This window comes from Anabas testudineus, chromosome 3 (assembly GCF_900324465.2).
Source record: "Anabas testudineus chromosome 3, fAnaTes1.2, whole genome shotgun sequence".
Lineage (NCBI taxonomy): Eukaryota > Metazoa > Chordata > Actinopteri > Anabantiformes > Anabantidae > Anabas > Anabas testudineus.
Window position 1 is genome coordinate 26,551,322 of NC_046612.1, and position 23,925 is coordinate 26,575,246.

A 23,925-nucleotide genomic window follows, 5' to 3' on the forward strand; every position below is an offset into this window, starting at 1 on the left:
AGTAACTACAGTTATCAAATATGGTGGTGTTGTGCCATATTTGCCTCTGTAATGTAGTTAAGTTGAAATATGTAGTAGCAAAGAAGATTGAAAATACTCAAGTTCAGTACAAATACTTTAACATTGAACATATAAATATGTTCCGAAACTTATCTCATTACTGAGAGGTCCTGATGAAGATTCCTGTTATGTCAACACAGCCTGACAGAGTTCTGAATATTCACTTTTTAAAAAGATCACCTTTTTAAGACCACACTTTTAAGATCACCCTTCTAACTAATCAGCCAATTTCAACAATTTCTTGTTTATTAGTAAGTTTTGCTGCTTTTTATTTATTGTAACTGTGTAACACCTGAAGTGCAGATCAGAACATGTTGGTGATGAGAGAAGGGCAAACATACTTCATATTTTTACCAGCAAGTTTAGTTTGTTTAGTAGTACAAAAAAGAGTCAGAAGATATGATGGCCTCTATTGTAACCATGTTTTCAAGAATTCTATAAGTTTATGGGGTCTGTCTCTTCTACTCTTCAGACAATTGTAACACTCGCAATGGTGCTATACAAGTGGTAAAGCAGATAAAATACTGGACATATAAACCAGTTTGTTGTGTAAATGTGTAAAGGAAATGTTTTTCTCTCAACATGGTAGAGAATGAGACAGTTTAAAGCAGAGGTGTCAAACTCAGGCCTGTGGGCCAGGTGTACCATATTTTCCGCACTATAAGGCGCACCTTCAATGAATTGCCCATTTTAAAACTTTTTTCATATATAAGGCGCACCGCATTATAAGGCGCATAGAATAGACGCTACAGTAGATGCTGTTGTTACGTTATGCAACATTAGATGGAGCTGCAATAAAGGGAATGTAAACAAAACAGAGTGTCAGGAGTTAGTAGGACCAATAATAAGGCCGAAGCAATCTACTCAGTTCAGTGCGTTTATTGCGGCACACAAACAAAACTACAGCGCATGCATCAGCTGAGCAGTCTTTTCTTTATAAAACACAAAAGGAGTCAATATTAATACCTGGTGAAATCAAAGTCCTTGAAACATAGATAATCCAAACCCGTAGCTCCAGTAGGAAATCCAAAATAATCCAACGAAAAACACCGGCATTCAACAAAACACAAACCGGGAAAAAGTATCACAGTCCATACTCCAAAGCAATAATCCATGTAGCAGAATGCTCAGCCATCGAGTACTTTAAGTCCTCCACACTAGTTTGTCATGAGAAGCAAAAGTAGTGTCTGGGTCTTGCCTCTAATTCAACAAACGATTTGGCAACAGGTCTGTGGAACACTGCAGGTAAAAACCCCTCCGGTGCAAAACAGGGGCAATCAATCGGTTTAACTAATGTCAAGCTGCTGCATGAACACCATTCCGCCAGGAAACGGGACCTTCAAAATAAGAGGTGAGCCTGAAATGTAGTCGGCGGATCCTCACACAGAGAGGTTGGTCAAACTTTATTAATAGATTGCCATCATGCCTTTCAGTTCAAGTAATAAATGAATAACAATAAGTAGTGATAAAAGGCATCTAAAAAAAAATTTATCAGAGTGAGAGTTGTGTATATTAGTTGATCTTTGTTAAGATAATTAGTTGCAGAGTGAGTGCTCTTTCCACTCTCGTATTTTCTCCGTCGGTAAATTAGCTAGTTTCCACAGTAAAACGAACTGGTTAATGTTTATCCTGAGTGTGCTTTATACGTTTGTGCCTTGGAAAGCATTTGTCTTTGTAAGTATTAACATGTTTATTGTCATTAGAAGTATGTTAGTTGTTACCTGTTACATGTGATAAATTACGTGTGCGTGTTATTGTAATTAGCTTCATTCAAGTCAAGCTAGCGTGTGCGAGTGTAACATATGAAATGTGTATTATTTGTTAATTTAGTTTCTTTCAGTTACATAAAGAAAAGATAGGGGTTTTTTCCTCCAACTGTAGCCATCTCGCATTGTTCCCTCGGAAACTCTGTTTAGTCTTCTTTACTTGGCCATCTTGTTGCTGCCTCCACTTCTGCACCATTGAATTGTTAATGTTAAACGTCTATTCCCGTGTTCTACTGCGTGACTGACTCAATATTGATCCATATGTAAGGCGCACCGTCGGCTTTTGAGAAAATTTAAGGCTTTTAGGTGCGCCTTATAGTGCGGAAGATACGGTAATTATATTTGGCCCGTGAGCTCATATCAAATGTGTATGACAGCTGCCCCCTCCAGTCTACAGCACATACACCGCTAATACTACAAATCCCAGAATGCTTTGTTAGTGCGTCAGTCGAGGACGCCAAGCGCCCCCTCCTTTTCCGTTGACAATGATTAGCATCCATGCAACAGGTCACACTGGACAAACGTAATACACCCCTCCCCAATGGCCAAATAAAAGAGGCTTTTACAAAAGTATCTCCAAAAGCCTTGATGTTCATGTGTCCACGGTAAGACAGACTGTCTACAAATGGAGAAGGTTCAGCACTGTTGCCACTTTCCCTAGGCGTGGTTGTCCTGTAAAGATGACTGCAAGAGCACAGCGCAGAATGCTGAATGAGGTAAAGAAAATCTCACACATGCTAACATTTTTGTTGACACATCTACAGTAAGGAAGACATCAAACAAGAATGGAGTACAAAGGAAGACACCATGGAGGAAGCAATAGCTGTCCAAAAAGAAAATCTGCAGCATGTTTGATGTTTGCTAAAGAGCACCTGGATGTTCCACAGCACAACTGGCAAAATATTCTGTGGACAGAAGAAACCAAAATTGAGTTGTTTGGAAAAAACACACAAGCACACCAACATCAAAACCTCATCCCCATTGTAAAACATGGCAGAGGGAGCATCATGGTTTGGGGCTGCTTTGCTGCCTCAGGGCCTGGACGGATTGTTGTCATTGATGGAAAAATGAATTCCAGAGTTTATCAAGACATTTTGTAAGAAAACATAAGAACATCTGTCCCCAACTGAAGCTCTACAGAGGATGGGTGACGCAACGGGACAATGACCCAAAGCATACAAGTAATTCAACAAAAGAATAGCTTCAACAGAACAAAATACACCTTCTGGAGTGGCCCAGTCAGAGTCCTGACATCAACCTGATGGAAATGCTGTGGCATGACCTTAAGAGAGCCATTCATACCAGACATCCCAAGAATATTGCTACACTGAAACAGTTTTGTGAAGAGGAGTGGTCCAAAATTACTCCAGTTCGTTGTGCAGGTCTGATCTGCAACTACAAGAAACGTTTGGTTGAGGTTATTGCTGCCAAAGACGGGTCAACCAGTTATTAAGTCACATACTTTTTCCACCATGCACTGTGAATGTTTACATGTTATGTTCAATAAAAACATGAAAACATATAATGTTTGTGTCCTATTACTTTCAGCAGACTGTGTTTTTGTATTGTTGTGACTTAGATGAAAATCAGAGCACATTTTGTGACCAATTAATGCAGAAAACCATGAAATTCCAAAAGGTTCACAAAGTTTTTCGTGCCACTGGAATTATTTAATATATGTTGAGTTTGGCCCGCAACTTCATTCCGGTTTTTAATTTGGCCCACTGCGAGTTTGAGTTTGACACCCCTGATTCTACCAATGCAACTCTGCCCTATGAGAGTTAGGGGGTAGGGTTATCTATAATTATATAATTTTATGCAGCACTTTCTCATTTGCCAGTATGTGCTGCTTCATCCTCAAGCCACTCTCCAGCCACTCAAGTCAGTTGAGTGCATTTTTGGTATTATTCCATTTTCAGGTCTGACTTCTGTGTTTGTGGATTGTGCTTTCATTACCTACTCTCAGACCTCTCTAGTCTCTATCTCAGTGTTCTCTCTAGACGTGTTCTACTGTACTCACCTGACTCTATACCCCTCTGTGATACCCTCACTGGTTCCGGACTCCATTTCCCAGCTCACCTTGTCCGACCTCTGTCTTCCATTTTCGGGTCACTTCCTGGTCACTGTCCTGTTTCATAACATTGTGTTGTTTCAGTTCATGCTGCACATGCCCCTCAGACCTGCTGCTAATTCTCTCTTCATAGAGGGGTGGAGGTAGCTTTAGCCACCTATGAAAATCAGGTAACTTCTCTTTCTTTTTCCTTTGAAAAACTCTCCAGCCCCTTCACCTGACTGATCTACCTCCTTGCCTTCTACCCCCACTCATAAGCCCTCTGTCTACCTGAACACTCTTTAGGGGAACCCACTAGTGGTAGCTTTTTTTCTTTTCCAATGTTTTCTTCACTTCAAACTTCAGCCCTCTGCCCTGTCCATTGAGAAGTCTAAGGGGGCCTTTGTGGTTTTCTTGCTGTCTGGTTTAGGGTGAATCTTTGCCTCTATTGTGGAGGTGCAGGGCACCATATCTCCCTTTGCCTAGCAAAAGACGAGGCTCAACAGTACGGAGGGGGCATCAGGATCTAAGTGGGAGATCAGTGGAAGACCGCATTCAATACCCCTTATGCCGAAGGGTATAACTAGGAACTGTTTATGCCCTTCGGTTTAACCAATGCACCTAATGTGTTTTAGAACTTGGTCATTGATGTTTTGGAAGACATGATTAAGAAATTTGTCTTGGTCAACTTATATGACATTTTGATTTTCTCCAAATCTGAGACCAAGCATGTTTATCATGTACCCAGTGTTGCAGAGGTTGCTCCAGGTTGCCTTTGTTAAAGCAGAGAAGTGATAGTTCCACTCAAGCTCGTTGACTTTCCTTGGGTTCATCTTGTCTGCAGGGGAGGTTCAGATGTACCCAGCTAAGGTGGAGGCAGTGCACCTTAGCTGCTAGATAAATGGTCAGTTTCATTCCTCTTTCAAAATTTCCTTAGCCAAGAAGTCAAAGTTGCTCACCCAACATGTCTTCCCTTTACATGGCCTCCAACCTTAACGTTGTTTCTGACAGGGGTCCCTAATTCACTATTAAGTTCTGGTTTGGCTTCTGCAGGCTTCTGGGGACCTCTTGTCTGTCTTATGTTTTTTAATCCCCAGACCAACAGCTAGACAGAGAGACTTAATTAAGAAGCTTGACACTGGTCAGGTCAATTCAGATGTGTGTCGCTCTCTTCTGCAGACATCCCCCTTGATGTACCATGCAAGAAGAATTCACACAGAATCTTAGCCTGTTGTGTCCTGGTTGAGGTACAAAGCTTACATCAAATGGTCACCGACAAAGAGTAACTAAACACTTACTTTAAATGTTACACCATAGCTTTACGTAGCATGAAGTAATAACCAGCTAAACAACAGAACTTTGGCTCTCTAGCTGCACAATGTTCACTCACATGCAGTCCTAAAAAAGCCTTGTTTGTCTGTGACCTAGGTATTTTTTAGATCTAAAGTGAATAATTTTTCTGTCAACCTCTCAAATGTCATCTTTATATTCATGTCATGTATAGTGTTTGCCAGTAAGTAGTGTTGGTTAAGTAAAGAATCTGAGGGCTTTTAATCACTCATTCACTACTGTTCATGATATAACTTATGATGGTAGCAGCAGGATAAATGCAGACTGTGTATGCAAACATTTTCTCTGCTACTTTACAGAAAAACCTCCAGCTGCCCACTGGTGTGAATGTCTCTGACCAGACAATCAGAAACAGACTTCATCAGAGTGGCCCAATGTACCAGCCAACCAGTTTGGTGGTGGGCCATTGATGGTCTGGAGAGGGATATCCATGGAAGGATGCACAGACCTCTACAAGCTAGACAATGGCACCCTGAGTGCCAAAAGGTATCGGGATGAAATCCTTGGGCCCATTGTCAGACCCTACGGTGAAGTGGGTCCTGAGTTCTTCCTGGTGCATGACAATGCCCTGCCTCATGTGATGAGAGTATGTAGGCAGTTCCTGTAATGATAGATAGATGGAAAGATAGATAGATAGATACTTTATTGATCCCCAAGGGGAATCTTTGGTTTTGCAGCAGCCATTACACAGAAAACATTTGAACATTAAGTAACAAAATCTACGGCAATACACAAAACACACAGTACAAGAATAACATACAGTATAGACAGTAATAACAACAATAAACACTGTAGAACTTGAATGGAAAATGTGGTCACTGACAGATGGGTAGGGGAGGTGGGTATGGTAGAGGAAGGGGAAGACGGTGGGATCATTTCGTCTGTGAGAGTTAATGAAAAAGCAACTGATACCATTGACTGGCCCACACGCTCGCCTGACCTAAGTCCAATAGAGCACCTCTGGGACATTATGTTTTGGCCACGTTGTACCTCAGCCTGTCTAGGAGCTCAATGATGCCCTGGTCCAGATCTGGGACCCTGATGTTGTCTCTCCATAGATGTTCAATTGGGCTCTGGCCGGGCTACTCGAGGACATTCACAGAGTTGTCCTGTAGCTACTCCTTTGCTATCTTGGCTGTGTGTTTAGGGTCATTTCCATGTTCAAATGTAAACTGTCACCCCAGTCTGAGGTCCAGAACGCTCTGGAATGGGTTTTCATCAAGGATGTCTCTGTACATTGCCGCATTCATCTTTTCTTCAATCCTGGCGAGTCTCCCAGTTACTGCTGCTGATAAATATCCCCACAGCATTATGCTGCCACCACCATGGGTCACTGTAGGGACGTCATTAGCCAGGTGCTGAGCGGTACCTGGGTTCCTCCAGATGTAACATTCAGACCAAAATGTTAAATCTTTGTTTCATTAGACCAGAGAATCTTGTTTCTCATGGTCTGAGAGTCTTTTAGGTTCATTTTGGCAAACGTTTACCGAGGAGTGGTTTCCGTCTGGCCACTGTACCATACAAGACTGATTGATGGAGTTCTGCAGAGATTGTTGTTTCTCCACATAGAAATGCAGGAACTGTTTTAGACAATGTTAATGTGTCACAAAGTCCAGTAGTTACAGTAAGCACCACGCCAGGTGTTGCTGTTGAAAAATAAAGAAATATGAAACTAATGGAATTACAGCTCAGTACCCATTGGTTTGGTTTACCATTCTTTCTTCCTGGTATGTGAAGGAAGGGTCTCCAGCTGGTGGTTTTGCTTGTGGTCAGTGAACATTGTCATTGTAATACATGATGGACTAATGTTAACAGCAAACTAAAGATAATTTTCTTAAGATAAACGGAACAACACTTAAAGTACCTGCACATTTGTTGGGAGCAAAATGTTCATCCTCCTTCAGGATCCTTTATTTGTCATAATCTTGTTCAACATGAAAAACTAAAAAAGAGAAAAAAGTGTGTATTATAGTGACAGTGTTTGTGGTAACTGTGTAAGACACCATTAACTGAATGAATAACTATAACTGTCATGTATACACTGCTGTACTGCTTCTGAACTCCATCATATGAAAAGGTATGTCTGTTCAGTCAGCACTCTAGAAAAACAAAAAAAAAAACATGTTTCAGCACTGTAACAATAGCATGAGCTGAAACATCTAAGTAACCGAACACAAGAACATAAGGGAGGAAACTTTGTGGGTCCGCTAAATCAGAATCAGAGTGCTTTCTTATAGGGTGCAACAGCTAATTATTGAAAGGTTTACCGAAAGCGGCTGTAAATTATTAGGCTACAGACTCCTCAGAGATCCTTTTCAGCTTAGTATCAAAGGTAAGTAGTGTAGCAGTGCTGGGTCAGTCTGGCAGGTAACCACCACTGGTTCAGGTAAATGTTATTTGCTGTCCTGTACGGCAAACAGATGTTTATTCCAACATGCAGAAACAATCAGTGCAAAGAAAATCATTTATTTTTAGATTGAACACACTAATACAGTTAAGAGAATATTTGATGTTGAGCAGAACTTGTGTTGTGAAAAATTTCAATCTATTACATTCTGTAAAGTTCCCAGTGTAACAATTACCAACAGAGATGTAAGTGCTGTTTGAAAAGCAACATGAGAGGAAGCTGCAGTATGACGACAGACACGCAGTATTCTGTCAGTACTAACAGTCCTGCAGTATTCTGTGAGTAGTAACAGTACTACAGTAAAGCTGATATTATCTGTTGATCAAAATATTCTAATGTCACCGTCACTTTACGAACTGTCTCACTGTCACTGCAGCTTCACAGTGTGAAACTAACTTAGTGGTGAAGAAAAAAAACTGAGACAGTCATTTTGTCCTTTTAATAGTAATGTCACTCTTATTAATAACAAAGGGTTGCTTTGCTGTCCCCAGAGTACCGTCAGGGCCTGTCTGAGTCTGTGTGGATCACAGATTCTGTGGTAACCGCAGAAACAGCGCCACATTATAACAATGTTACATAAACATGCCATTTTAATACCATCCAACCTACCAGTCCCATAAATGTAGCTGTAAAGGTTTCACATGACATCTCTAGGACATCCTGACTATCTGACTAGCTAACAATAGCCATGTTAGTATCAATGACCACATTCTCCAGGCTAACCCAGTAAACTAACATAAACTGGTAATGAGACCCAGGATTAGGTAACAGTCAGAATGTCATCATGTGTCTGCATGCACTCATATAAATGTACTGAATTGTCCAAAAAGTGGATTTTGCCCATTGTTCTTTAACTCAGAACAGAACAGAACCTGCACTTTACCCTCCCATTGAACCTGCCCAAAATATTTTGATGTCAAAGAATCACAGGTTTTAAGAGACACAGAGCTTATTTAATAGTTTTTTCAAATGGTCTCAGCTGGTTTACTGCAACGTTTTGGTGACTGGTCCTGCACTTTGGTTTTTTATTTCATTGTTGAAGTGTGGAGATGGAAAATGTATCAGGTTACAGGCCAAGAAAAAAGCTGCAGCGAATATGATCAGTATTCTCATGGTTCAACTTGACAAAGAATATGGACACCTAAAATTTGTTCTATACCGACTTACTGACTTACAACAAAATGCAGCTTAACACAAATCATACATCATAAGGAACAACAAAACATTGACCATTTAGTAAGACATTAATTAATTCATTTTTTAAAGACTGAGATTTAATGTTGAAAAAGAAAATACCCTTACATTAGTGGAAGCTTTCTTTGTGGCAGTCATCTGAGGATCTCTAAACAGCAGTAACTACTTCAGACCTGAAGTAGAGCAGCAGCAGAACTTTGTTTATTGTATGAGGCAATTTTCTCCAACAAAGTGCTGAGCAAGCAGTAAGTGTTCTACTGCATTGCTGGTGTTGGTTTCACAGTTCAAAGCACTGTGTTATTTTGTTTCTGCCTGACTCATACCCATTCTCCTTTCATTCTTATTATAAGGCTTTCCTCTCCAAACATAGAGCGGCTCTCTAATCCTAATGGGGCAGTCTCATTTTTCCGCCTGGGTGGCATATGTAGCAACTTTTATGGGACCACTAGCTCTTTGCTGTCTTTTAAAACTGCAACTTTCAGGCATGTTTTCTGTTATTGTGATACTTTATCATAAAGTGAATACACACACTTTATGATAAAGTAGTGTCAAATTTACCATCTTCATTATAAATTGTGGGTGGATAACTGCTAGACGGTATGTCAGCACTACAATACAGGGTTTCGGTGTCTTGTCCAAGGACACCTCAGCAAGTAGCCAGGAGGAACCAGGAATTGAACCACTCACCCTGGGGTTCGTGGCGACTTCTCTACCACCTGAGCTACTGCCGCCCCAACTACTCTCCTCCCCTCAAAGCATCCAACTACCTGCTCTCTTGATCCTACCCCCTCCACTCTCCCTCAAACAACTGCATCCACACTCATTCTTACACAAATTATTAACACACACAACAGGCACATTTCCAACCTAATTTAAGCTGGCCCAATTTAACCCATTCCTTAAAATACAACTCTTGAAACCTCCTAGATGTTGACCAGTCCAGCTTTTAGAATGGTCACTCCACAGAAATGGCACTCTAGAAGGCAGCAAAAGCTGCGGTTCAATCTTCTGTCTTAATTCTAATTGATCTATCTGCAGCCTTTGACACAGTCGACCACCAGATCGTCCTTTCTGATTTGGGCATCACTGGTACAGCTCCTACTTGTCTGGTTGTACCTTCAAGTTATCTTGGCGGGGGCGATTTCTAACTTTCACTTGCTCTGTACTTGTGTGCCGCAGGGCCCTGTAGAAACCTGGGGGTGATCGTTGATGATCAACTGAGCTATACCGACCACATCTCAAGGGCATGTAGATTTTCCCATTTCAGCATCAGACAGATCAGACACTACCTTTTGGACTATTCAACACAACTCATTGTGCAGGTCATATCTCGGCTTGACTACTGCAATGTATGGCGGGGTTACCAGCAAGCAGAATCAAATCCCTCCAGATGACCCAAAATGCAGCACCACGTCCTTTTTCACCAAAAAAGGACTTTTCAAATCTCTGCACTGGCTTCCTGTAGCTGCCAGAATCATGTTCATAGCCCTGACCCCTGCCTACAAAGTGGTCAACTCAATAGCACTAGCCTACCTGAACTCCCTCATTCAGGTCTAAAATCCCTCCCTGCTCTGCAAGCGAACAATGTCATGTAGTCCTGTCACCTCATCTGAAAAGATCCTAGGCAAAATTATTCAGCTCTGTGGTTCCACAATGATGGAATGATCTAGCCACATCTGCAGGCTCAGCTGCCTCACTCTCAATTTTCAAAAAGTTGTTGAAAACAGAACCATAAAAATCTTACTTCCCCATGTTCCCCAGCAAAAACAGCTCATCCTAGAACACTTTACTTTATAGATATTTTGCTTTTTCCTAACTTATAAGTCGATTTGGAGAACAGCATCTGCCAAATAACTAAATGTAATTGTAAATATAAATGTATAATAATTATTACTGTTCATTGACAATGTGCTCATTCAAATTAATAAAAGCATTATTTATTTATCTATATAAAACTCAAATGAAAAGCACACATTTTTGTTACTCTACACTTAAAATTCAATTCAATTCAATTCAATTTTATTTGTATAGCGCCAATTTACAACAGAAGTTATCTCAAGGCACTTTACAGTGTAAGGTTTAAGACCTTACAGACAATATTATACAAAATATTAGAGAAAACCCAACAATCCATTTGAGCAAGCTTTAGGCAACAGTGGAGAGGAAAAACTCCCTTTAAGAGGAAGAAAAAACCTCCAGCGAAAACCAGGCTCATAGTGGGCGGCCATCTGCCTCGACCGGTTGGGGTGAGTGGAAAGAGAAGAGAGAAAAGAACAGCAGGCAATAAAGACAACAACAAGCAATAAAGACAACAACAAGCATCAAGAACATTGGGCAGATGAACTGGATTCTGGAGATGTACAGCTCCAGGCCGAGGATACCTGCAGAAAAGTACAGAGAGAGGGAGACAGAGAGGAGGAAACACAACTAAAAGAGAGAGAAGACACAAAGTTAATGACATGCAATGGTGGCATTTGCATTGATACAGGAGAAAGGAGAGAGGAGAGGAGCTCAGTTTATCAGTAGAGGTCCCCCAGCAGAATAACCTATATCAGCATAACTAAGAGATGGTTCAGAGTCACCTGATCCATCTCTAACTATAAGCTTTATAAAAAAGGAAAGTTTTAAGTCTAGTCTTAAATGTAGAGCCGGTGTCTGCCTCCCGAACCTGAACTGGGAGCTGGTTCCACAGGAGAGGGGCTTGGTAGCTAAAGGCTCTGCCTCCCATTCTACATTTGGAAACTCTAGGAACCACAAGTAAACCTGCAGTCTGAGAACGGAGAGTTCTGCTTGGAAGATAAGGAACTATGAGGTCTTTCAGATAAGATGGAGCCTGATTATTAAGGGATTTATAAGTTAGGAGAAGAATTTTAAATTCAATTCTGGATTTAACAGGGAGCCAATGGAGAGAAGCTAACGTTGGAGAAATATGATCTCTCTTGCTAATTCCAGTCAGAACTCTGGCTGCAGCATTTTGGATTAACTGGAGGCTCTTTAATGAGTTATTGGGACATCCTATTAATAATGAATTACAATAGTCCAGTCTGGATGTGCTTAAATGTGAGAGCTGATGATTTTTTCTTTATCAATCTTTGATTAGTCACCTAATTCCCCTATGGGCTCAGCAGAATAGCTAGCACACGCCTTACAAACAGTCTTAACTGCAGTCGACCTCAGTTAAGGCTGGCAGGACATGAAGAAATACCTAACATAGCCCCTAGCTTTCATCTGTATAGCCCTTTCCTCTTTGGCTTTTGGTATTGGTTAAGTCTAAACTGAGATTTTACAAGGAGTCCCCACTATTCTGCTTCATTGTCACAGGCCTGTCACAGCTGAAAACAATCACTTTTGTACACTCAAGAAAACAAGCTTAACAGACACCAGATGGGCCAAACAATACAGAGACTACACCGCTTTTAAGAGGATTCCGACTCTTTTACAACAAGAATAAGTCATATCTCCATTTAACTAAGAGAGACTATGTACATATGTGGGTGCTCGCATGCTTAATGCCCCTGATATGATCTGACTCTTTAAACTTTATGTGCACCCAGGACACACTGAATCAGGCCAAATACAACTTTTATGCAGTCGCTGGTTTACTGAGAGTTATAGGGGTGAACTTAACAAGTGTTTCTTCATTTAATCTGAGATTTCATTGCTGTAGCTTATCAAGTGATTATAAGGCTCTACCACTAATAGCTCTTGCGTTTATGTTGATCTTTCTCCAAACTCTTGACAGACACAAGTATATCATGCAAAATCTTCATTTTAATATGGCCCCCTCCATGTTGTTTGCTTCTCTTGTTAATCATGCAGCTACTCCATAAATGAAACTAGCAATTTTCAAGATTGCACCTCTAATGTACTACTCGCTATCTGGGAGTTGAGTTACTCAGGGCCTCAGTGCATTTATGTACACACAAGTAACCAGATTTGTCTCTACTATCTATATGTGTAACCAAGTTTCTAATCAGTTTTTTCTTCAAGAGCACATTTAAAGGACAAAGACTACTGATACTTGCCACTATCATTATCAGCTGACAAGTGCGGCTGGATGAAAGGAGAGATCAGTGCCTCGTTTTTAAATCAAGTCCATCCAAAATCTAAGTAAGACTGAAACTAAAGTCCCCGTGGGCTTCTAAATAAGTCATTTTTTTACAATGTATTTCTTTAATTCAGACAGACACCCAGCCAATCTGTGGACTTCTTGCTGTAAGCCACCAGTGCCTATACTCTTTTACCTATACTCACTTTTTATTCAAGCCCTTTCTCAGGTTTCCTGCTGCTAGCAAAGTGCCTATATCATGCCCCTTTTGGGGGTTAAAAACAGTGCCAGAAGTCTCAAAAATGGGCCTGTTATGCTGAAAAAATGTGTAAAACATAATGAGCAGCAAGTCTGAAAATGTGCATGAACAGACCCTTTCAGTTACTGGTTATGTGGCCAGCTTCACACAATGTCTCTAGGACACCCCAATTGTCCTGTTGTGAAATTAGACCAAAAATTTATCCTGCTCTGGAGTTTGAGAGACACTAGCATTGGGTCCCTGAGACTCGACAATACATCATTTTGAGTAAAAATTTTGACTGTAATGTTAAAAAAAAAAAGAAAAAAGAGAAGGAGGGGTGCACTGCTAACATATTACATACATTACATACACTATATAGTCATACACAGTAAATGTACCAAAATGACCAAAAAGTGGATTTAGCATATTATGGACACTTTAAGACACAAAACACATTTAGGTCTCTCCTCTGACCCCACCAACTCACACAACCAACAGAAAAGATCACAGCTACTTTTTATGTATGGTTTTTAACCCTGGTCTTCTTAAATGTCTGCCTTCTTGTAGTAGGGAAGAAGAAGGAGAAGAGGTCAAAAGCGGGAGAGGAGGGTCGTGGGAAGATAAATGGCATTCGCCTGCATGATACATACACTGTGGAGACTGTGGTTGTGGCAGACTCAGATATGGTGCAGTACCATGGTGCAGAAGCAGCACAAAGGTTCCTGCTGACAGTCATGAACATGGTAATAATCCCAAAACAAACACAGTCCTGTGACTTTATCTTTGCGTTTCTTTGCTTAGCTGTGAAGGGACTGTAACCCAAATAAATTATTTTGTTTTAAAATGTAACTCTGGGAGATTCTAATTCAGGTGTCTAACTCAAACTGCTGAAACCTCCTATTTAACCTTGTATGTGCATTTTTTGCGTTGTGTGGCTCCCTATATCTCCCCTATCCCTATTAAATTACTGAACATTAAAAAAACTTATATTTACTCTGTTAACAATTAAACTTTTGTTTTCATTGTATATATTATATGAAAGATTGATTATATTATATGGAAGATGAAAGACTAGATCTAATGCAGATACTTGCCTGCTTCAACCATAATACTTATACAGCGTTTACCTGCATGTAAATGTACTCATTGTTGGGTGCAGGGTGTCTTCTAGTGATGGAGATGAGAGAGATAAGCCAGGGCAACATCCCTGTTTTCTCACCCATGCAGCCCCTATTACAACAGCCTTTACCAACCAACTGACAAAACCTGTTAAGTATTTGCAACAGTGGAACTTTCCAGCTTGGCTCAGGCTCAGAGGAGAGGAAAACAGAGAAACTGGACAGAAGTGCAACTTTGTGGGTAGTTTTAATAACTATCCACCATGAAACATTTTTTAAGATAGGAAGGAACAGGAACTTAGGATACAACCAGAAATTATTACATTGTCAATCAAATTACTCAATCAAACTGAATGTTGAAAATTGTAATAAATGTCACACACCAATAACCCAACTCTAAAGTCTTTAATGGTCCACTCAGTTCCTGGTATTTAAGAACCAACTAGAGGACTGAGTTTAGTCTAACCAGGTGCAACAAGGACAGGTGGGAATAAATTGAGGAATTCTTGAAGAGCACCAGAAACTCAAGACCAGAATATCTGTTCATTTGTCTTTCATTCACAAATGTTGTGCCTGGAAATGTATAGCTCTCCCATCTCTTGCAGGTTTATAACATGTTCCACCACCAGAGTCTGGGAGTCAAGATCAACATTCAAGTCACAAAGCTGGTGCTGCTTCACAGCCGCCCAGTAAGTCTGACTTTTCTTAACCCCTCTTTAACTCTCTTCACCTTACAACTTGTCTTTCAGGACATACTGACCAGCAGCATGAACCCATGTGCATTTTTCCTCTGAAAATGTTTACGATTTACAAAATATGTTTCTCCATTTTTATGTTATTAGTGGAGATTATTTTATAATGTTATGTAAAGTATCCTCACAAATTTACACATTACATTAATGCACAAGGTAAATTGTGCTAAAATCATTAGGAAAAAGATCAAAGATCATTTTCTGAAAATGTGACTGAAATAGTTTATTTCTTTCATATTTTAATTTAAAGTTAAGATTAAGTCAGTAAAACTCTGTTTTAATAGTGTTTTAGTTATTGGTTAAATTTCATGATGCTTTTATGGACTTTGTGAGGCTTTAATAATTTGTAATAGGTACATAAATTATTCATATTTAATATTCAAGTAGGGTCACATGTAAAAAGTGACTAAATACAGCCATATTGGGTAAATTACAGATGAGAAATAAAAACAAAATAAATTTAGTGCAATTCTAGTAACATTTTATCTTGCCCAATTATCATTCCATTACTGAGAATGCAACTGATAGAGAGCAACAGAATACAGTGCATCCAGAAGTTCACAGCAGTGAACTTTTCCTCCATTTTGTTATGTGACAGCCTTATTCCAAATTGGATTAATTTCATTATTTTTGTCTTTCTACACAAAATATTGCGTAATGTCAAAGTGAAATAAAAAAAAAAGTAAAATTTATTATTTATATTTATTATTATTAAAAATGAAAAAAAAAATCACATGTACATAAGTATTCACAGCCTTAGCTCAGTACTTTGTCGAAGGACGTTTACCACCAATTACAGCCTCAAATCTTTTTGAGTATGATACTAAAAGCTTGGGGCTCTTTCAGTGATCTGGTTTTTGGTCATGATGCTGCCACCACCATGATTCACTGTAGGGATAGTATTCCTCAGAGAAACGCTGGGGCACTTTCAGAGTGACCATTGTTTTTTTGGTCACCTCCCTCACTAAGGTCCTTCTCTCTCAATCGCTCAGTCCTGGTATTTCCAAACTTCTTCCATTTATGGATGGTGTGACTGTGCTCATTGGGACCTTCAATGCTACAGAATTTTTATGTGCATTTTCTCAAATCTGTGCCTCAATACAATCCTTTCTCAGAGGTCTACAGACAATTCATTGGGCTTCATGGCTTGGTTTGTGGTCTTACATGCACTGTTAACTGTGGGACCTTATACAGACAGGCGATGCCTTTCCAAATCATATTCAATGAGCTGAATTTCCTACACTGGACTTCAAATACGTTGTAGAAACATCGCAAGGATGATCAGTGGAAACAGAGGGGCTCAGTTTTTTGAGTGTGATGAGAAAAGCTGTGAATACTTATGTACATGTGATTTTTTTTTATTTTAAATCAAATTGCAAAAATTTCCAAAAAATGTTTTCACTTTGACATGATGGGGTATTTTTTGTAGAATCTTGGGGAAAATACAGAATTTTTTCCATTATGTAAAAAGACTAACATAACCAAATGGAGAATGGGTTAAGCGCTGTGAAAACCTTCTGGATGCACTGTATGTGGACAGATGATAGCAAATCAGCTGCTGTGTATGAGACAGTGTAGCTACATGCCTGTTAGAGTTAACACCGGTCCACTCCAACAATAAAACTGCCAGGTAGTGTTAATATTGTGGCTGACTGGTGGATGTGCTTAGCTGAAGTTAGCAAGGTATCGTACCCAGCTTTGTTGGTGTGGGTTGGCAAAACTCAATCTGAATGAGAAAAACAAATGGACACAGAGAGGATTTGCACTTTCAAATGGATCCATGCAAATAACTGATTAAAAAAGAAATTACCTTCAGTGCTTAAATTTTTCATTGTCTGCCAATTATAAGTGGCTAATTTCATGTTGTCTGTCTTCATCATGGTATGCTGAACAGAGACTTTATCATAATTTTTGTGATAATATAATAAATATATTTAATTGCCATTGTATTTAGTTGTTCAATAAACCTGTGTCAACAAATACATATGAAAATATTTGTTGACAGAAATGAAACAGCAGTGTTATACATATTGTACAAGATTTCAGCATCTATGTTTTTTTAAATTTGAACTATTTGTGTGACTCAAACATAAGAAGCTATAGAAACATTTTAAGACTACGACTAAAATAAGTCTTATCTTTAGGAAAAGCTAAAGGTGGGCCATCATGGAGAACGGTCTCTGGAGAGCTTCTGTCATTGGCAATATCATGAGTTTGGAGGGGCACAATACCTTGGCTCCAATCGTGTTTCTGGCGGAAGGGATGACACCCCCCCAGTGGATACTGCTGTGCTGGTTACCAGGTATGCAGCCAGCTGGAATTTCCTTATATGGATGATTAATAATAATTGTTACAAATGATATTAAATCTGATTTCAGCTTCCTTCCTTGACTTCCTTCTTCTTCACTGTGAAGGATTAGGCTGTCACTTTTCAGTCTGCAGCTGTTTGTTAGAAAGACAGCAAAGCATCTTAGCTTTATCTAAGTTAAGCTTAAGCAAGTATTAACAGAACACCGTGTCCAGCAGCAGATAAAACCAGATGTAACCAGAAACCAGGTTGCATATTTTGTTATTTTAAAACATCCTATATGATAATAATAATTCATACTTTATTAATCCAACTTGTAACCCAAGTTCCTGTGGACAGGCTGCAAAGTGCCCCCAAAGTGGGCACCATCACCTGTGGTGGACAAGGCAAGTGGTTGTGCTAAGTTTGCAACCTCCACTAGTAGTTAGTGAAATTTGCGGGATATGAGCATTGTTCCATAACAATGCCCATAGTTTAGCTGCACAAGCCTTTCCAATGTGTTTTACATTTCACATGTTTGTCTTTTAATCTGACCAAAAGTAAAGCTTGAACCATCTGTATCCAAGGCAACTTGCACATTCTTTGGTTGATATATGTAACACTGTAAATCACTGTCTACTTACAGTGTAGTGTATTTATACTAGAGTAGCAAATTATGTGAATCGCTTGATTATGGACAATAGAGACTCCAGTTGTCTCTGCATGTAGACCTGAAATGCCACTGTTACTTCATTTCTAGTTAAAGTGAACAACAGAGTAGGGGTAAAAGCAATCATTGTCAATACTTTTGGAGGGGAGTGTAAATGATTTATCTCCAAATATAGTGTTATACTCAGTAATTCAGAGCCTTGTTCGTATTTGGTTTCACATTGGCTGAATCAATGCTTCAATCTTTGTCTGGTTACTTTTTCAGGACAGATTTCTGTGTCCATAAAGACGAACCTTGTGATACTGTGGGTGAGTACAGTAATATATTTTACTTTTCCTTCCTCTGTCTCTTACTCCCCTCGCTTTTTTTTTTTTTTTTGTAAGGTCTTAAACCTGGCACTGTAAAGTGCATTGACATGACTTGTGATTTGGTGCTATATAATTAAACTGAATTCTGTTTTGTTGGATTTCTAACAGTTTTGAGCCAAGTATGTTAGCATTTGAAAAATACTAACTTAAAAAAGCATAGTATAGTGCAGGAGATGGGCTCTGACTGAGATTGAGTTAATTAATTTTAGTAACTATGGTCACTGAATGCATTTTGTGTGAAAGCAATGTAAAGTAATTCCTAATTTTCATCACATGGACTTCTATTTTGCTGACTGTGAGACAGGTTTTGAAAATGTGACTTAAATTTTGAGTATAGCTTGTTATCAACTGAAAAAACGAATGGAAGAAACCTTCAGCAGAACCAAGCTTGGGGTGGTATTAGTTTGGCAAGAAGGTAGGAAATCATTATCACAAGTTATCTGCTGACATTTTAATTATTTTAACACACTGTAAATCACACTGTCAGTGCTTTACATTTCATTAGTAATGAGGCAGTTATTACAAAGAATGGACCAAAGTGAACCTACCAGAACTTGACTTTCTACCTGCTAAGACTGTTTCTGCTGTGCTCTGCACCTGTATAACTCTGGATTGACAGGATCATCAATTTAGCCTTAGTATATTTAAACTCCCCAACTAGGCTGGTTATAGGGAGCTCCAAAATTCCCAAAAGAGAACCAGACTGCTAAGGCAGTACCTCAGTACAGTGAAGCTAAAGACATTATTTCAGACATCACTTATTCAGACACGAGTTGAAAACTAAGCAGCAGAGCAACTTTTCAAATACAGTACAATTTATATATGCATTTTGTAACTCTAACTGTAGGATTTTATGATACAAAAATAAAACACATACATGAGGCCTCTGTCAGCAGGATGATTTAGTATATCAGTGTCTTCCAAAGCTGTTACAAATGATAGTTTGAATAAATAATTATTTTGATCTGGCTGCGTTTTTACACAACTTGACCAGATAAAGATCAATGTTTAGGTTCAAATTGCTTCAATCACAATTGACAAGACTCAGTCAGATAATAAGGCAGCATGAGTTGATGCAGCGACCCAGTGCTTCTCTGGTTTTACAGTGGCAAGAAAAACTTTGTGAACCTTTTGGAATTTCATGGTTTTCTGCATTAATTTGTCATAAAATGTGCTCTGATCTTCATCTAACTCACAACAATAGAAGAACACAGTCTGTTTAAAATAATACTACACAAACATTATATGTCTTCATGAAAGAGATTGACCTATGAGCCACAGAACGCAGTTTTATTTCAATTTATTTCACTGGTTAAAAACAATGTCACAATTTGGGAAATTATGGAATACACACTGGAAAACCCTGCACATCTTTCAGCTATTGCAGGTAGGTTTTGTTTTCAGACCTGCCCTTTTTTGCTGTGTACAGTACAGTTTGATTACGTGGTCTAATTCAGGCCTGTCATCGTGTGTATCCTGTGTACCTGCTAAAACAAACATGACATAATTATTGTAAGAATGACATCATACAAGAGTATGATTTAGATTGTAATCAATTGTGCAGCCCCAACAGCTGGGGAAGGTTAGTATGACAAAAGTCTAGGGGCGACAGTCAAATGTTTTTGCATGTGTTTTATATAAAAGCATGTGTGCATTTTTATGTCAGAGGGTGAACAAAGCATCTTTGCTAGTCTGAGTCAGACCTGTGTTGTCAGCACTGGGGGTTTTGCCTGCCCGATATTTAGTGGCTCAATAGAAAACTCTTCATGTTGTAATTAGCGCAAAAATTTTTTTAACTGAAATTAGTAGTAGGCAGCAACGTGTTGTGAGTCTAGAGGGCCGATGAAGCTTTGTGGCTCTTTTGCAGCTGTCTGGCTGGATGTGCCGCTAGCTGTGTGAGTCAACACTTCACTGTTTGATCAAACAGCTAGCCTCTGACACCAGCACTGATAACCACAGCACTTTGGATCACAGCCCTTTGTCTGGAGGCTTTAAGCTCAGAAGTGCTGGCTTCAACGGATCTTTGATGCTGCAGAAAATCTCAGCCACAGCGCTGACCTTACTGTGAAGCTTCAGCACTCAGTTTTTTCACATTGTATAGGGGCAGTATGTTAAATGCTTGATCTAGGCTAGCACCTAGTGTCATTACAGATAATCTGACCACCTAATGAGGACACAGTCCATGAATCAAACAATTATGATGTTGGATCTTTTATTCCAATGGCTCATACTGCAGCACTACCTCAAGCATCTTCTTCAATTGTCAAAGATTACAATAATGCTTTAGTCACAAGGGAAATTTTACTGCAGATGCATTACTTTCACTGTTTCAGACTTTTGATTGTATGCTTGCAATCTTGGTTATACAAGTTTATACTTATACAATTGTTTATTATCTATGGCAATGCCCGAATTTGGGGAGGTATCAGGTGTTCATTAGCTTATATTATGTAAAAATTGTTTGCATCTGTAAAAAATAATTAAGAAAGTAATTAGTTTAGTTTAGTAAAGTAAAATGTATTAATTAACAAATAATTACTTGGCTTATTGGCAATTAGCAGTGTACAAACATAATTTTTAGGAGGCTTATTATTTTTGTTTTAAAATATTCTGTGTCTGTGATGAACTGGTGTTCTCTCATTAAACAGAGCTTAACGTATTTGTCTTGATGATCACTTTTAGTGATAAAAACAAAACATGTTTTTCATTTAATGTCATGTTATATCATGTAACTGTGTTACAGGTATTGCTTATCTGGGTGGTGTCTGTAGTGCCAGGAGAAAGTGTGTGTTAGCAGAGGACAATGGACTCAATTTGGCTTTCACCATTGCCCATGAGATGGGACACAAGTAAGTTTCACACAAGGTGTATTTCAATAATATATCATGTAATTATAATGCTGCTCTATGGTAGGTAATGTAACAATATTCCAATTTGTTACAAGTCTGGTAGAGTGTGAAGCCAACACCAGATTTTCTCTCAATGAGAACAGAAAATACAATGGATTAGGGCAGTGCTTCTCAATAGTTTTCTGTTAGCACGCTGGGGTTTCAGAGAAGCTGAAAATGATTTTCAGAAAACACAACATAACTGTTTACTTCAAACCCACCAACACACATAGGCAGAAACTTGTCCATCCCAAAGACCAGACTCCAAAAAACAAAATGAACAATATACTGTATACTGTATACTGTATACGGTCCAGTGCAGTGAAGAATGCTCTGAAACACTCATTCAAGGACTGTGACGTTCAAATGTTGGATAAAGAGGACAAGTGGTTTGAGAGAGGGGTGAGGGAAGCCTTGCATGTGCAAATCAACACTCCTTCTCTCAACAGAGGTGGAGGACTGAGACACAACCTGTCTTCTATTTATCATGTTGCCCTTTCATCTATCCCATGAAAGACCAGGAATAGTTCACACCTGCGCCCGGTTGTACACACTTAATGACCCATTTTAGGTGTTAAAAGGGGTTGGGCAGAGGTGTGACTATTACATCCTTCACATCCTCCTCATCCTTTGTTTCACCTAACAAGCCTTATTTAGGCCAAGGGGTGGGGTGAAACCAAACCTGTTTTTTTGCTGTAGAGAATTGTTGCAAAAAGATTCAGTCAATACATTTTGCATTGACATTTTCCTAGGCCACTTCTCTTAGTCTTCTCTTCTACTATGATGAAAAGTGCCTGTGCAAAAGCAAAGCTAGTTTATACTCTTATATCTCAAGCTGCAGTTATTACCCACTGTAAAGATGTGAGCCAACCTAGCTAATAGTAGTAGTAAGATGTTAAACCTGGAAACTTGCGGTCTGCACATAAAGCCCCCTTTGACAATCCAGCTACACAGAGCTAATGCCAAATTCACACAGAAAAAATCCAAAAGTAAAACTGAGCTCAGGCTATATTTGTATGTATGTATGTATGTGTACTTGGCAATAAAGCTGATTCTGATTCTGATTCTGGTATATACACTGCCCATCTAAAAAAAAGTCACACACTCAAATTTTTTGTTTGACCTCGTCCTCGATGGACTCCAGTGTGCAGCCCAGGACAGAGCCGACTTTCTTAACCAGTTTGTCAAGTCTCTTCCTGTCTCTGCCTGTATTGCCCCCTGGCCAGCACACAACTCCATAAAGGACTACTGAGGCCACCACAGTGTCATAAAAAGTCCTTAGCTGTCTGCACACACCAAAAGACCTCAGTCTCCTCAGCAGGTGAAAGCGACTCTGGCCCTTCTTGTACAGAGTGTCCGTGTTGCTAGACCAGTCCAGTTTATTGTTAAGGTGAACACCCAGGTATTTAAATGTGTCCACAGTCTCAACGTCTGAGCCCTGGATGTTTACCGGTGAGTGTGGTGGAGGGGACCTCCTGAAGTCAAGAACCAGCTCCTTAGGATTAGGATCAGGTGGTTATTTTCACACCAGCCCACAAAGAGTTGACTTCAGGATGCTAGACTTCATGGCAGATTTGCCAAGAGAAAGCTGTATTTCAGACTGGCCAATAAAAACAAAAGACTGAGATGGGCTAAAGAGCGCAGACAATGGACATTCCAAGACTGAAAGAAGGTGTTGTGGACAGATGAGTCCAAGTTTGTCTTTGGTCTTCGAACAAAATGCTAACAGGATGCTAGAACAGTGCTTAATACCTATAGGAGAGTGGATGGGACCTTGAGGAAGGAAAATTAGCAAAATTGACAGCTAGAATGCCTAAGGTCTGCCAGACTGTAATTGCTGCAAAAGGTGTTTTTGTTTATAAAGCCAAAGTTTGAAGTACAGTCATCAATTCCATCAAAATCATTATTTCTAACTGTGACAATGTCAGAATGTCCTGTTCTTTTGCTATATTTTCTTATGTGTTATTTCTAATTTCATGTGTGTTTCTTTAAAAAAACAATAAAATATCTAATTAATCCCAAACTTTTGAGCGGTATTGTATATCACCACATATATCACTACAGCCTTCTGCCTCTGTTTGTTGTTCACAACTACTATGTCCATTTGGTTGTATCTGGACGTCCCACAGGATCTTAGCTTGGTTATACCCACAAAGGTGTATTTTGACCTTTTGACTTCCAGCCCACACATACCTCTGTACTCTTGCCAGCCATTTTGTTATAGTGTTCCACGCCGTTCCGCGCCTGCTAGCATCTTGCACCCTGCTGTTATGTGCTGGATTGTCTCAGGGGCATCATTGGACAGCTTGCACTTAGGGTCTTCCCTGATGTTGTAGACCCCAACCTCAATTGATCTTGTACTTAAAGCATGTTGCTGTGCTGCTATGATTAGTGTCTATGTGCTGTCTTTCAATCTAGCCTTTCTAGTCTTTCTCCAGCCACTGGTAATTTTTCTATATCACCTCACTTTCTGCATGCACAAGTGTAGAATTCCAATAAATTAAAACCCTATTTTATATATAAGGATAAGAAATACATTTTCATTCAGATCATTTACAGTGATAATACGGTGACATTGATTTAGTTATTTGTAGCAGGGTACTGAGAACTCCAAACAAAAAATGTCTTGTTAACCCTGTGAAAGTACTCGCACAAATTAAGTATTTCAGTAGGAACACTGTAGGTTGACTTCTTTGTTTGAAAAGCAGATTCTCCTACTCTTTGAC

The 23,925-nt window shown here is 39.4% G+C and overlaps 1 protein-coding gene across 1 annotated transcript in view; it reads left to right on the plus strand.

The window, feature by feature from the left end:
- The window catches only part of adamts17 (ADAM metallopeptidase with thrombospondin type 1 motif, 17), an 88,918-nt gene that overhangs the window by 13,477 nt on the left and 51,516 nt on the right, over positions 1–23,925 (plus strand). The window contains exons 4-8 of the mRNA XM_026377782.1: positions 13,684–13,859; positions 14,840–14,923; positions 17,131–17,288; positions 18,208–18,251; positions 21,055–21,160. Of these exons, the coding sequence (XP_026233567.1) occupies positions 13,684–13,859; positions 14,840–14,923; positions 17,131–17,288; positions 18,208–18,251; positions 21,055–21,160 (568 nt within the window). The remainder of the gene's footprint in view (positions 1–13,683; positions 13,860–14,839; positions 14,924–17,130; positions 17,289–18,207; positions 18,252–21,054; positions 21,161–23,925) is intronic.